This window comes from Theobroma cacao, chromosome 5 (genome assembly GCF_000208745.1).
Source record: "Theobroma cacao cultivar B97-61/B2 chromosome 5, Criollo_cocoa_genome_V2, whole genome shotgun sequence".
Lineage (NCBI taxonomy): Eukaryota > Viridiplantae > Streptophyta > Magnoliopsida > Malvales > Malvaceae > Theobroma > Theobroma cacao.
Window position 1 is genome coordinate 25650826 of NC_030854.1, and position 15497 is coordinate 25666322.

General features: G+C 39.3%; 2 protein-coding genes and 1 pseudogene across 2 annotated transcripts; all 3 read right to left on the reverse strand.

Moving 5' to 3' along the window:
• LOC108661970 lies at nucleotides 3053-5976 on the reverse strand (annotated as a pseudogene).
• On the reverse strand, nucleotides 6947-8446 carry LOC108661971. Its single transcript, XM_018120967.1, has one exon. The coding sequence runs from the start codon at nucleotides 8444-8446 to the stop codon at nucleotides 6947-6949; it is 1500 nt and encodes a 499-aa protein (XP_017976456.1).
• On the reverse strand, nucleotides 8966-9892 carry LOC108661972. Its single transcript, XM_018120968.1, has one exon. The coding sequence runs from the start codon at nucleotides 9890-9892 to the stop codon at nucleotides 8966-8968; it is 927 nt and encodes a 308-aa protein (XP_017976457.1).

Sequence of the window (15497 nt, forward strand, 5' to 3'; positions counted from 1 at the left end):
AATTTTGGGATCTTGAAATCGAGGCCTTCCCATCGTACTGGTGGGGCCTTGATTCGGATTTCGAACCTAAGGAAAATCGACCCAAGATTGCGACTTCTCGCGTCCCAACCGATCATCCCATCATCGGCATTATACTTATGGTCAACATCATGATATTTTATTACTATTTTTCCCCTTTTTTGATTTTATTATCATTATTTTTTATTATTTATTATTTTATAAATTTATTATATATTTGTAATAAATATTTTCCTAAACATAAGTTCTTTGTATAACTAAACATTTTCTAAAATATTTTTTTTTTCATGCTCTATTATTTTCTATGTTATTCTATTTATATTAATTTTCTAAATTTAAACTGTCATCTAAAAAATTTAAAATGTTATACTAAAATAAATTAGAACAAATAAAATGGATCAATCTAAGTCATAACAGATCTACAAGAAAAACAAAGCCTTTACCTGATTTGGGCTCAAGCAGTGACCCAAGGAGACCAATCCAAGGAAAGATCGCCCTCAAGCTTGCTTTGTTGGCCCACTAGCTGCCTCTTCCAAACGCACCGTTTTTGGTGCACCAATCTCCCTCAAACAACGTCGTTTAGTGCTTCAGCCCTAACTATTTAAACTCATTTTCTTTTCTCCCTTTTCATTTTCCCTTTTTACTTTCTCTCTCTACCCGTTGGCTCTCTCTCCCTTCTCTCTACTCTTTCACCTTTATCTTCTCACCGGTGTCGGCTCCTCTTTCTCCGAAACCCTTCATCGACCGGCCGCCTAGATCTATTCTTCTTTGCCTAACCTAGTTCTTTCCCTCTATTTCTTTTCGTCAGTCGTCGGTTCTCTCTCTCTTTCTCTCGATGATCGGATCTCCGATCGATTACCCCAAAATGACCGACCGACGATAACCCAAACCCCAAATCTGATGCTGGCTTCTCTCTCTCCCTCTAACCGACAACAACCCAAACCCTGAATCCGACGCTGGCTTCTCTCTCTCTCTGCTGCCGACGTCGGCTTCCTTTCACCCAAACTCGAGAAAGCCAAAACCCCCACTACCGGTGACGGCAAAAAAAAAATCCCTTGCCTCTTCCGATTTGAACTACCCAAAACCCAAATCCGACTCCCACAGCCGGCGGTCCTAAAACCCCACCCAAAGCTTCCTTTAAAACGATCCCTCAACTCTCCTTTCTCATTGTATTTCTTTTATTTTTCTGTATCTTTTTGATTGAAAATCTGTGGGTTGTTGTAGCTGCTAGACTAGGATTTTTGGGTCTCTAGTTGTTTGTTTTTTTGGCTTGCAGGTTTCGGGATTTTTCTCGGGTTTGAATGCCCCCGAATGCTACAGTGCCCCCTCCCCTTTATACTCGGTTCTTGGGCTCTGGAGGGGGCACGCTCCACTACCTTGTTCTTGGGCACTAGGGGGCACGTTCCACTACCTTGCCAGACGCGAATTTTTCATGTCTGGCAGGGTGAGGGAGGTGCCTGGAAGGGTGCGTCCGCACCCTGCCAGTCGTACCTCTCTCCCCTCTTTTTTCATTTCTTCTTTACTTTTTTTTGTTTTATTTTTATTATTTTTATTATATATTTTTTTTAATTCATCATTTTTTTGTTTATGATTTTAGTGTCTACAGCTGCCCCTCTTTGCGCATTTCAAAAATTCAAAATAGTACAAAGACGTAGACATTGTATTTGACTAAATTCTTTAATTCTTTTACCAAATTTTTTTTTAATGAATTCCTCAAAACTGAGGCAATGCGACTTTTAAAAATGAACTCAAAATTGAGGCCACGAGACTTTTAGAAATGAATTCCTCAAAACTGAGGCAACGAGACTTTTTTTTAAAAATGAACTCTTCAAAACTGAGGCAATGAGATTTTAAAAATGAACTCCTCAAATCTGAGGCATTGAGACTTTAAAAATGAACTCTTCAAAACTGAGGCACCGAGACTCTAAAATGAACTCCTCAAAACTGAGGCAACGAGACTTTAAAAGTGAACTCCTCAAAACTGAGGCAACGAGACTTTAAAAATGAACTCCTCAAAGCTGATGCACCAAGACTTTAAAAATAAACTCCTCAAAACTAAGGCAACGAGAATTTTTTTTTAAAAATGAGCTCCTCAAAGCTGAGGCAACGTACCTTTAAAAATGAATTCCTCAAAATTGAGGCAACGAAACCTTTTTTCCTTTTTTGAGATGGTGAAAAATAATCAATTCCTCATCTGAAATTCTATGATTTTAAAGATGAATTTCCCTCTTTTGCAATTGTTTTAGAATTTTGAACATGACAATTCATCTTCATCAGTTTCCTTTTTTTGGGTGTTTTAGAGCCTTCTCTTTGATCAATGGGGGATGAATCGATCACGCTTCCGATCTCTCGTCTTCCCCAATTCATTGCTCATAACTGTTTTCTTCCTCTATCATATGCATGGTCCAATCATTATTCACATTTTTACTGTGCTCCATTCTATTGCTTATTCCATTTCTTTCTTTCTTTTTTCAGTCTTTTCTCTTTTCTTTTCTTACATTACCAGACTCTATTTCATTTCCTGTCAATTACGATCCTTTTTCAAAATATTGCAAACATTTCTTACTTTATCATGCTCTTTATTAAGTATTATTTCGATTTTATGACAAATGCAATGCAATGTTCTCATATCTCCTCTCTTGGCAAAATGGAAATGATAACAATGTTGGGAGCAGAAAGGCTATTTTTCATTAAAAAAGGAAAGAGTTTCTACAATCAAGCATAATGACAAGGAACAGGGGAAAATTGATTAATACAAAAGGGATATAGTTCTTTCTTAATGACTGTTTCGATAGATATTAACAATAGTCTTGAAATTTTATCCCGAAACAGGCACATTGGTCAACTCCCTTGTCTTTTGTATGAACATCTCGGATCATGATCTTCACCCTTTCTGTGTTAAGCTTTTGTAGTACTTGGACCTCCTTCGTGTCTAGACCGTCTTTCTGAGTTTTTGCCCTAAACACATCTCCCAAATTCAAGTCGCCTTTTCAGGTTTTCAACTTGAAAATCTTCTTTTTTCTTCTCTTTTTTTTTATGCAAAATATTTCTTGACAGCATCGGCATTCACCGGGTTGGAAAACTCCCTTCCGTCCATCTCTGCCAAAATTAGTGCTCCTCCTGAAAAAGCTTTTTTCACCACAAATGGTCCTTCCCAATTCGGTGTCCATTTCCTGCGAGGATCATGCTGGTTCGGGAGAATTCTTTTCAATACTAATTCTTCGTCTCGGAACTGTCGAGGATGTGCCTTCTTGCCATATGCCCTCATCATTCTCTTTTGATATAACTGCCCATGGCAAAGTGCCGTCAACCTTTTTTCCTCCATGAGATTCAATTGCTCATAACGAGCATTAACCCATTCGACTTCTTCCAACTATACTTCTTTAAAGACCCGAGGGGAAGGGATTTCTACTTCAATTGGCAAAACTGCTTCCATCCCATACACCAAAGAGAACGGTGTAGCTCTCGTGGAAGTTCGTACTGTTGTGCGATAAGCATGCAAAGCAAAAGGTAACTTCTCATGCCAATCTTTGTATACATCTGTCATCTTTTCAATTATCCTTTTGATGTTCTTGTTGGCTACTTCTACCGATCCATTCATCTTTGGGCAATAAGGCGTTGAATTGTGATGCTTGATCTTGAACTTGGTACAAACCTTTTTCATCATTGAACCATTGAGGTTACTAGCGTTATCTGTGATGATCTTTTCCGGGAGACCATAGCGGCATATTATTTCTTTTTGGATGAACTTACATACCATCTTCTGGGTCACATTGGCATAAGATGTTGCTTCTACCCACTTAGTGAAGTAGTCAATTGCCACTAGAATAAACCGATGCCCGTTTAATGCCTTCAGGGTTATCAACCCAATCACATCCATGCCTCACATTGAGAATGGCCATGGTGATATCAATACATGCAGTGAATTAGCAGGGGTGTGGATTCTGTCCACATATATCTGACACTTGTGACACTTTCGAGCGAAATCTATACAATCCGTTTCCAACGTGAGCCAGTAATACCTTGCTCTTATGACCTGTCTTGCCAACTAATGTCCACTTGCATGTGCTCCACAAATTCCTTCGTGAACTTCCTCAACTATTCTCCGAGCTTCAGCTAAATCCACGCATCTCAAAAGCGTTTGATCTCTACTTCTCTTGTATAAGATGTTCCCATCCAAGAAGAAATTCATTGCCAACCTTCTATTGGTTTTCTTATCATTTTTTGAGTTTTGATCCGGGTACTGCTGAAACTTAAGATAATGCACAAATCATGGTACCACGGTTTCCCGTCTATTTCTTCTTCTACACTGGAGCAGTGTGCAGGGCACTCTCAAAGATTAATCATGATGGGTTGAATCTTGACATTGGTACCAACTTTGAACATTGCCGCCAGCGTGGCTAATGCATCGGCCATTTGGTTCTCCTCTCGGGGTAAATGGGTGAAGCAAATTTTATCAAAATTTTCAATCAGCTTTGAAACATACTTGTGATATCGGACTAACTTCGAGTCACGTGTCTCCCATTCTCCTCGCAACTGATAAATAACCAAAGCAGAGTCCCCATACACTTCCAAAACGTGAATTTGCCTCTCGATTGCTGCCTGAAGACCCATGACACAAGCTTCATATTCAGCCACGTTATTGGTGTAATAGAAGTTGAGTTTAGCTATGACGGGATAATGATCTCCTTCTGGTGACACTAACACGACCCCTATGCCATGCCCCAAGGCATTCGAAGCTCCGTCGAAAAACATCTTCCAATTCTCTTTCTCCGATTTCTCCCCACTTGTTTGGCATATTGACATCAAGTCCTCATCTGGAAACTCAAACTCCATTGGTTCATAATCCTTTTCTACCCTTTCTGCAAGAAAATCCGTGATTGCACTTCCTTTGATAGCTTTTTGGGACACATATACAATATCATATTCAGACAATAACATTTGCCATCTTGCCACTCTACCTGATAAGGAGGGCTTCTCGAAGATGTATTTAATAGGATCCAACTTCGCAATGAGCCAAGTGGTATGATATAGCATGTACTGCCTGAGTCGATACGCCGTCCATGCTAAAGTACAACACATCTTTTCCAACGAGGAATACTTGGACTCGTATTTAGTGAACTTTTTACTCAAGTAGTAAACTGCCCTTTCTTTCTTACCAGTTTCATCATGTTGTCCCAACACACATCCCATGGATCTTTCATTTACCGTCAGGTACAAGAGGAGGGATCTCTCGGCCACAAGTGGTACCAATACTGGCGGGCTCAGCAGATATTCTTTAACCTTGTCAAAAGCAACTTGACACTCCTCGTTCCAGGCCCCAGGTTTGTGTTTGCGAAGGAGCTTGAAGATCGGATCACATTTGAGTGTGAGTTGTGATATGAACCAGGCTATATAATTTAATCTTCCCAAGAATCCTCTAACTTCTTTCTGCGTTTTGGGAGGAGGCAAGTCACGGATTGCTTGAACTTTATCCGGGTCAACTTCTATTCCTCTTTCACTGATAACGAAACCCAGTAGCTTTCCTGAATTGACTCCAAAAGTGCACTTTGCCGGATTTAATCTGAGCTGAAATTTTCATAACCTCTTGAATAATCTTTCAAGATTGGTCGCATGGTCCTCTGTATTGCGAGCTTTTACAATCATATCATCCACGTACACCTCAATCTCTCTATGCATCATATCATGGAAGAGAGTCACCATAACCCATTGATAAGTTGCCCCGGCATTCTTCAAACCAAATGGCATTACCTTATAACAAAAGATCCCCCACATAGTTATGAAGGTAGTTTTCTCTCTATCATCTGGTGCCATCTTAATTTGGTTATACCCTGAAAAGCCATCCATAAAGGAAAACATGGAATGGCGAGCAGTATTGTCAACAAGGGTGTCAATGTGGGGAAGAGGAAAATTATCTTTTGGGCTAGCTCTATTCAAGTCTCGATAATCCACACACATTCTCACTTTCTCTTCCTTCTTAGGTACTAGGACAATATTTGCAACCCATTCAAGATACTTAGCTACTTCCAAGAATCCTGCATCGAACTGCTTTTTCACCTATTCTTTAATTTTCAATAGCATTTCAGGTTTCATCCTTCTCAACTTTTGCTTAATCGGTTTGCATTCGGGTTTCAAAGGCAGTTTATGGGCTACAATGTTTGTATTGAGTCCTAGCATATCTTGATAGGACCATGCAAACACATCTACATATTCATGGAGTAACTTTATTAGTTTTTCTTTTTCCATTGGCACCAACGTCATACCAATTCTAACTTCTTTCTTATTTTCTTCATTTCCCAAATTTATCATTTCAAGTGTCTCTTGATGTGGGACAATTTGTCTCCTCTCCTGTTCTACTAGTCTTAACAAGTCCAGAGTTAAATCATAATCCTCCACGTTTTCTGTATCGTCAAGTTCACTAACACTCGTACCTTTTTCGAAATTAACTTTAAAACCATTGTCATTATCATCTTCGCATTCATTATTTAGAATCCTGGAAGGTAAAGGGGATTGAAATATGTAGAGCTATTGTATAGATAAACAGTTAAAATAAAGGGATGAAATGACACAAATGGAAATGGTTAATCATGAGAAGAGATATGATAAATGCACTACGCATGTCAATTTATTAGAATGATAAACGATAAAAAGCCCGATACATAAAATTCCAATGCTTCTGGGCATAAGCACGGATGTTTAGTTTGCATTACTTTGAAATTGAATCACAAGTGACTGGTAAACTCATGGTGGTCCAACTGCTCAACTTTAGATTCGGTGGCCCGAGGTACGTAGTAGGAATCCCATCCCCATTTTCTGATTGTTCTTCACCTTCCTCCGTTGCACATATTGATAAATTAGACAAGGCTTCCCCTAAAGCTGACACTGATTCTCGGCTCCCAACGGTGAGTGATTCAGGAAAGATGCAACCTCAAGATCGGAATGTCTCGTAGAGACGAGGATATGTCATTCCTTGGATTTCCAACTCATGCCCCTTAAAGCGAGCCAACCTTTCCTTTTTTCTTTCGACTATCATTTCTTCTCTTTCCTTCTTAGTTGGCTTATACCCCAGGCCAAACCTTTCTTCATTTTTGGTAGCACGCATGGGCCTTCTAATGCCTTGTAGTTTTCTTCCCAGTCTTGCCCCCGCTCGGTATCCTTTCCATACTATCTGACTGATAGCCATCTTGGTGGTTTTGGAAAGCCTTGGAATAGGCGGTGTGGTTCCTTCTCCAACATATGTGGTGTTAACAAACTTGAAGGATCGAAAGGAACATTCAGGCACTTCTTCCACCGCTTCCACGTAAGGAGTATCTATTAGCTTGCTTATGAGTAAGTCCTCCTCCCCGTTAACACAAACAATCTTCCTTTCCACGATGAACTTGACCTTCTGATGAAGAGATGAAGGTATGGCCCCAGCCATATGGATCCAAGGTCTTCCCAACAAATAATTATATGAATGAGCGATATCCATAACCTGGAATTCAATGGTAAAGGTACACGGGCCAATTTCTATCGGTAACTCAATGTCCCTTACTACTTCTCTCATTGTTCTGTCGAAGGCTCTCACGATCATCTGACTCTTTCGCATGTAGGACATGTTGATGGGTAAACGGGCCAAGGTCCTCATGGGCATTACATTTAAGGACGATCCGTTGTCAAGCAGTACCTTTGCAATGGTACAACCTTTACACTTGGTAGTGATATGCAAGGCTTTGTAATTTCCTCTACCTCTAGAAGGAATTTCTTCATCGCTAAAGGATATTATGTTACCCACCGAAATGTTCCCAACGATGTAGTCCAAATTTTCAACTGAGATATCGTGATCCACATATGCTTGGTTCAGAATCCTCATCAAAGAGTTCCTATGTGGTTCCGAGCTGAGGAGCAAAGATAGTAGTGAAATACGAGCAGGCAACCTGTTCAATTGCTCAACCACATTGTACTCACTATGTTTGATGAACTTGAGGAACTCGGCAGCTTCTTTTTTAGTCACTAGTCCTTTTGAGTCATCTGTCGATTTCGGAGGTTGCACCTTTTCTTTTCTCGAACTTTGCTCTTTTTCCTTTCCCTTCTCATTCTTGAGATTCTCCAATGCTTCTGGTGAATAGCAACGTCCGCTGCGGGTAATCCCTCCAACACCAGTTATATTTGCAGCATCATCTTGAGATTCAACTATCCATTTCTCCGTTTTTGAAACTTGTACACTGCAGTTGTAGTTCCATGGGACCGCTTTGTCGTCTTTGTAGGGGAAGGGTTTAGGGACTTCGATGATCATCTTGGCATGGGTTCTATCCTCCATAAACTCTCCTCTTGGTTCATAGAAAATGGTTAAAGGTTTTATCTTCATTGGGTGAGTGGACTCCTTGGATATCATGTTTACTGCTGACTTTGAAGCTTCCATATAAAACTCAATCCTTGATTCGTCCATCATTCTTTGTACTTTCTTCCGAAAAGAACTACAATCCTAAATTAAATGCCCCACACATCGTTTGTGATACAAGCAACATAGTCTTTGGTCATCTCCTGAGTCATTCACATTAGGACATTTCGGCCAAATCTCGAGCATATTGGCTTTTACCAAGGCTTCAAATACTTTCTCCACGGGGGTTTCCACTTCCCGAATGTTCCTTTTAACATACACCTCCCTTTCGATTGCATTTACCCCTGCCCCAGCATGATTCGACAGTGGGTTGTTGTTAACATTCTGTTTCGGCTTTTTTTCAAAGTTCAGGATTCCTGCCTTGATCAACCCTTGCACCTTATGCTTGAATGCCGTGCAATTCTCGATCGAGTGACATTCGATTCCATAATGATAATCACAGTGGGCGAAAGTGTCATACCATCTCGGGAATTGAGGTTTTAACGGCTCTATGTATAAAGGTGCCACCAAATGGTTTGCAACTAACTGAGTGAAGAGTTCAGCATATGGGATTGGGATTGGGTCAAACTACACTTTCTCTTGCTTGTTCCGCCATCCTCTTGATTCACCGGTAGTATGGTTGTTTAAAGGTGTTGTTTGTTGTGTGGTTGAAGCTGTAACAAGTATGGAAGTAGGTGGGTGAATATTTGTGGGGTAAGGTGTCCGTTGGATGAGAGTATATGGGTACAGGTTAGGAAAGACATTTGGCATGGGTGGGTATAGGTATTGGCTTTGTGAAGTGTTGTTCACAGTTGGGTAATAGGGGTATGATGGGTATGGCTGGTAAGGGTTGTATATTCCTCCTTGGTGTTGTCCTGAAGTGATGGCTTGGGCTTCTCCCTCTTTCCTCTTGAAAGTTCCCCATTTCCTCATGTTTGCCGTATCACCTCTTTCTATCTTCCCTTGCTTAATGGCAGTTTCTATCATTTCTCCTAAAATCACCATATCAGCAAAGTTTTTTGTGGCACTACCAACCAATCGTTCATAGTAAGGGGCTCGCAAGGTGTTAACAAACATTACAATGGTCTCTTTCTCAGTCAATGGTGGTTGAACTTGAGAGGCCACATTCCTCCATCTTTGAGCGTATTCTTTGAAGCTTTCAGTGGGTTTCTTCTCCATGTTTTGTAAAGAAAGGCGATCCGGAGCCATATCTGTAACATGCTTATACTGAGCTACAAATGCCCGAGTAAGGTCTTTCCACGTGTAGATTCGATTGCGGTCCAACTGGACGTACCACTTTACTGCAGCACCAGTAAGGCTATCTTGGAAGCAATGTATCAAGAGTTTGTCATCATGAGCATATGAAGCCATCCTTCTACAATACATGGTGATGTGTGTGACCGGGCACTTGGTTCCATCATACTTCTCAAAGTCTGAAACTTTGAATTTTGGGGGTATAACCACATCTGGAACAAGACAGAGCTCAATTGCATCCATAGAACAATACATTCCCATTCCTTCTATCATGCGCAGTCTTTCCTCAAAAATGTCAAATTTTTAATAGGTATCGGGATTATCTTTCGATTCAACGGATCCATATTTGAGCTTCTCTTGTTCTTTTGGATCATCCAGATCAGGTACAGAGATGGGATCTGAAGGACTTGCCCCTCTAATTGGCCTTTGTTAAGCATAAGTCAGTGGTGGCCCTATTGGCATCCCAAAAATGGATATTGACCCATTGATGGCATGGGAATAGACGCATTCCTTGCAGGTGGTGGTGTAAATCCTGGTGGATACACAGGGTCTGTATTGGTTTCTGTTTGTTGAACGTCTTCTGGTGTACCAGAACTCCCTATCGCTCTCTTTCCTTTATCTGTAGATATTAACTCCAAAATTTTTGATAACTGACCCATGATTTCTTCTTGCTTCTTCTCAATCTTATCCATCCTCTCTGAATGCTCGTCCCCCATGATCTTAGAACGGGCTCTTGTATTGTATCTGTGGAGAATTTGTTTTTCTGGAATTTTGTTCTATTAGTTCAAGGAATAAGTTAGAATTTTATGTTGAGTGCATTATTATTTATTACTTTTATCTGAATCATGCATTATGATGCAAATGAAATGTATTTGAATAGGAAAAATATTGGCCATCCAACATTTACCATAAGAAAATCCGCATCCATAAAACTTAAATATCCAATTACATCATTGTCTAAAACCATACATAACTATCAAAAAGAAAAACCGACTTTGTCATATTGGTCCCTAACCATCTTGAGGTGATTGATCAACCGCTCACTCAATTCATCCTTGGGAAGAATCTCTCGCCTGAGTTCTTCGGTCTTGTCTGCCATTACTCGAGCTCTAAATGCCACTTCTCTCATCTGTCTCAGTATCCATTGCATTTCAGCTTCTTTCCTTTGAAGGCTTTGTGTGCATGAATTGTTTCTTTCCCTCATTTGGAAATATTCTTGCCTTATTGCTTCATACTGTGCCTTATAGCCCTCCATGGCAGTTTCCAACATGTCGCAGTCATTTTTCAACTCTTGGATGGTTTGTCCTTGTCTTCGTACCTCGTGCTGCAAAGCATTGTTGGCACTTTGGAGTTCTTGTATTCTGGCTAACAGAGAAGAATTTGCCACGCTCACTTCCTCAAACTTGCTTTGCCACTCATCCCGCTCTTTCAAAGCCACCCGTACCTTTCTTGAAGTCTCTTTCTTTACTTCTTCTAGCTCATCCTCATGTCTTCGCTTCATATTCATCATCTCCTTTTCAAGTCTTTTTCTCGTTAACTCACTCTCCAGCAGGACGTCTTGAGGTTCTGGGTTTACGGGATGTTTTGATGGATTCTTCGGGGGATGTATGACATTTTTCACCCTTTGGTCATGCCAAGTATGATATCCTGTGGTGACTTCATCAGTAACCCTTCCCTGATCTACTCGGCAAGTTTTCTTCCAGTCCTGAGCAATTTCCTCAATTCTCTTTAGCGTTTCTGGCTCTCCATATGTAAACTCTAACTGGTCGAGCTGGTGAGTCATGGGCACGAATTGCTCAGATCCGAACTGTCTCCGTACCATTATTGGGGCATAGCTGATGGCTCCCCAAGGTCCCATCAGTGGTACCCACGGCTTATCCCCACATTTATACATTACTTGCATTCGTGGCATCCATGGAGCTCTCCAAGTCACTTCAATGCTCATTAACCTCTGGAGCCTTGCGACCCACTCTTCTTTCCTTTTGTAGTCGGGCCATTCACTTTCGCAGAACTCAAGGATAGGACAACTCGCAGACAGATAAAGCTTTCGAAATTTGCTCTCTTTGCATTCGAAGTGGCTTTTGATCCATATGGTTAGGAGTTGAGCACATCCGATGAATCGTCCCTCACCTTTGCGTCGACAGAAATTCAAGGATCTGAAGGTTTCAGCTAAGATGGATGGGGCCGGGTTGATGCTCCTTGTCACCTGATCAAAGAAGTCTATGACTGACACCTCCACATGACTTAGAACCTTCGGGAAGACCACTAAGCCATAGATCGCCATTGCGAAAGCTAGGAGACCTTGTTCATCCTCCATGTGTTTTTTAATATATCCGTTCAAGAAACTCCACGGAAGACATTTTGTGTCTCCTTTTTCTTCAAATGCTGATCCACTTCTACCGTAGTCATTCCTAACAACTTGGCCAACTTTCGTCGGTGTCTCGTCTTCTGGGCCCTCCAATAGATCTTATCAGGCTACATGTGATCTATCCGGAGCAGAGAGGAGTACTCTTCTATGGTAGGGGTCATGTCCCCCTTGTTAAAGACAAAGCAACGGTATGAAGGATCCCAAAACTGGACAATGGCTCGGAGCATCTGGTCATCAACAGGTACATATAGGAGCCATGCAATGTGTCCATACTTGTTTTGAAAATTGTCTCGGTGAGCACGTCTCCACTGTTCTCAAATTCCTACCATATCTGTGAAGTCATTCTGTTGAAGGTCCAAGTGAACTCTCTCGGGTAAAGTTGGGACATGTCCTTGGGTCAAACAGTCTCCTTTTTCTTGTTGGATCTGCCCCATCTGTAACTCTATCTCATAGTCATTTCTATATATGTTGAGCGGACCTGCCAATGACGATGCCATGGATATAACCGGGATCTCTTAGGTTGAATGTTGTGTAGCCAATATTTCTCCTATATGCAATTACGATGCATGCAAATGAACATGTAACATGCGCATGACAAGCAAAATAAACTTAAGTTAGTATGGTAAAAAGAAAGAATGGAGTGTTAAAAACAATGAGAGAATAATAAGCAATATCATGGGTATTATTGTCTACTCCACAATACTTTATTATCTCATGGCATAATTTAAGATAGAGGGAGTGGAAGAAATTCCTTCATGTGTACCTATTTATAGGGTATATTCTCATGGGTATGGCCCTACCTAGGGTTAAGCTACTTTCGGTACTCTATATGCTGAGCGGGGTTTATAAACAGAGCTAAGGTTCCCAAATCGTTCCTCACTGTCGTCCACGCGGACTAGTAAGGCACCCCGGTCCTCACCCATTACAAGCTTCAAACGGAATAGGTTTGACTTGAGTGGGAGTCTTCATTAGCCCGTGCGAAGGTTATCATCTCACGAGAGCGTAGCTACTAAACTCCCTCCTAAAAAGGACATAACTCGGGTGGAGGGTTTATGCATGAATGCAAAATGTGCTGTGTGTGTGAAGGAAAACATCGAGTTTGGAGTAATAATCTCACATCCCTCTATCCTAAATCCCCACAATTATTAAAAGAAATAAAGTAATAAATGCGAAATAAACTAATGCACCAAACAAAATATGCAGAACAAATCATCGACACTAAGGAAACATCGAATTATTCAAAGCCTTGGATAACCTATTATTATTTAATGGTTCGACTCTCGGAAGTCCCCAATGGAGTCGCCATCTGTCGTAACGTGTGGGTCTGGGAACCCGATCGCCAGACGCGTATGTGAAAACTCACTAAAAGAAATTAAACTAGGAGTCGCCACCAATCTTTTTTACTAGGTGCGATTGGCCACTTATTGACTCGATTCTAATCGATGAAAACTTAAATTAATTTTAAGCCCACGGAAAAGAACCTTAAACTGGTCTACGATTTTCTAGATCTAGGCTCTAGAGTACGATTACGCCCGGGGAAGGATTAGCACCCCCAAGACGCTCGTTCCATGAATGGTACCATTCTTAGATTATCCTATTAGGCTTTTAATTTTTAAATTAGCTATATTTCCTTAGTTATTATTCATTTATTTTTATCTCCTATTTGACTTAAAATGGAATGCAAATGCGAGGCAAGATGCATGGTGTGAAAAAAATGTCGAACGAATAACTTTTTATAGAGGATATTTTCTCGAATCTGCCCATCATACTGGTGGGACTCGGGGTATTCTCTCACCTAGAAAATTATCCGAGAAATTCGCCTTCGCAGATTTAACGAATAATTCCCATCATTGGAGTTATCATACGTTTTCTTTAAAAATAATGTTTTCGTGCATAGTGAACCTAATACGGGCAAAAGCCTTTAATTAAAGATATTTCTCGAGCCCTCTCATCATACTGGTGGGACCCGGGAACACCTTTTCACCTAAAGAACTTTTCGAGGAATACCCGCATTCGCAAGATCCTCGAAAGATCCTATCATCGGGGCTTAAACTCGAAAACAGAAAATTTATGTGCAATGATATGTATGATGCAATATATATATGTTATGCTAATGCAATTATCTATATTTTTTAGTTATTATTAATTAATTATTATTTTTATTTTATTATATTTTTTATTATCATATTTTCTATTCTTATTTCTTATTATTATTTTTTTTATACTTTACATTTTTTGTTCTAGTTTTTATGTTTTTCATTTATAATTAGACAAATTGTTTATAATTCTATGTTATTTTAGTGAACAAAAATTTTATATTATTTTTTTATTATACTATTTTATTTTATATATTTTTATATTTTTATTATTGTTATATTTTTCATAAGCAATCTTTTGTTCAAACCTAATGCCTAAGACCCTATTCTATATATATATTTATTATTTATTTATTTTTTATCCTTATCTTCACATTTTTTGTAATATATTTTATGCCACTTAATATTCAATGCTTAATTTTAAATTAGTTATTTTTTTTTATTATTTATTTATTTATTTTATTTTTATTTATTTAATGTCATATATATTGTATTTTCATAAATTAATTATTTGTTATATGTTTGAATTATTATTATTTTTTATTATTATTTTATTTATTTATTATTTATTTTTTTTTGGTCAAGTAATTTTTTTGGTATAGTTGAACTCTTTATTTATTAAGAATTTCGGAATCTTGAAATCGAGGCCCTCCCATCGTACTGGTGGGGCCTTGATTCGGATTTCGAACCTAGGGAATATCGGCCCGGGGTTGCGACTCCTCGCGTCCTGGACCAATCATCCAATCATCTGTATTATACTTATAGTCAACATCATGATATTTCATTACTATTTTTCCCTTTTTCGTGATTTTATTATCATTATTTTTTATTATTTATTATTTTATAATTTTATTATATATTTGTAATAAATATTTTCCTAAACATAAGTTCTTTGTATAACTAAACATTTTCTAAAATATTTTTTTATATTCATTTTTTCATGCTCTATTATTTCTGTATTCTTCTATTTATATTAATTTCCTAAATTTAAACTGTCATCTAAAAAATTTAAAATGTTATACTAAAATAAATTAGAACAAATAAAATGGATCAATCTAAGTCATAACAGATCTACAAGAAAAATAAAGCCTTTACCTGATTTGGGCTCAAGCAGTGACCCAAGGAGACCAGTCCAAGGAAAGATCTCCCTCAAGCTCGCTTTGTTGGCCCACTAGCTGCCCCCTCAAAACGCACCATTTTTGGTGCACCAATCTCCCTCAAACGATGTTGTTTAGTGCTTCAGCCCTAACTATTTAAACTCCTTTTCTTTTCTCCTCTTTCATTTTCCCTTTTTACTTTCTCTCTCTACCCGTCGGCTCTATCTCCCTTATCTCTACTCTTTCACCTTTATCTTCTCACCGGTGTCGGCTCCTCTATCTCCGAAACCCTTCATCGACCGGCC

Bases quoted from the DNA above. Each gene is read 5' to 3' on its own strand.
- LOC108661971 (XM_018120967.1), bottom strand. From the start codon at position 8,446: ATGGACGAATCAAGGATTGAGTTTTATATGGAAGCTTCAAAGTCAGCA.
- LOC108661972 (XM_018120968.1), bottom strand. From the start codon at position 9,892: ATGGGAATGTATTGTTCTATGGATGCAATTGAGCTCTGTCTTGTTCCA.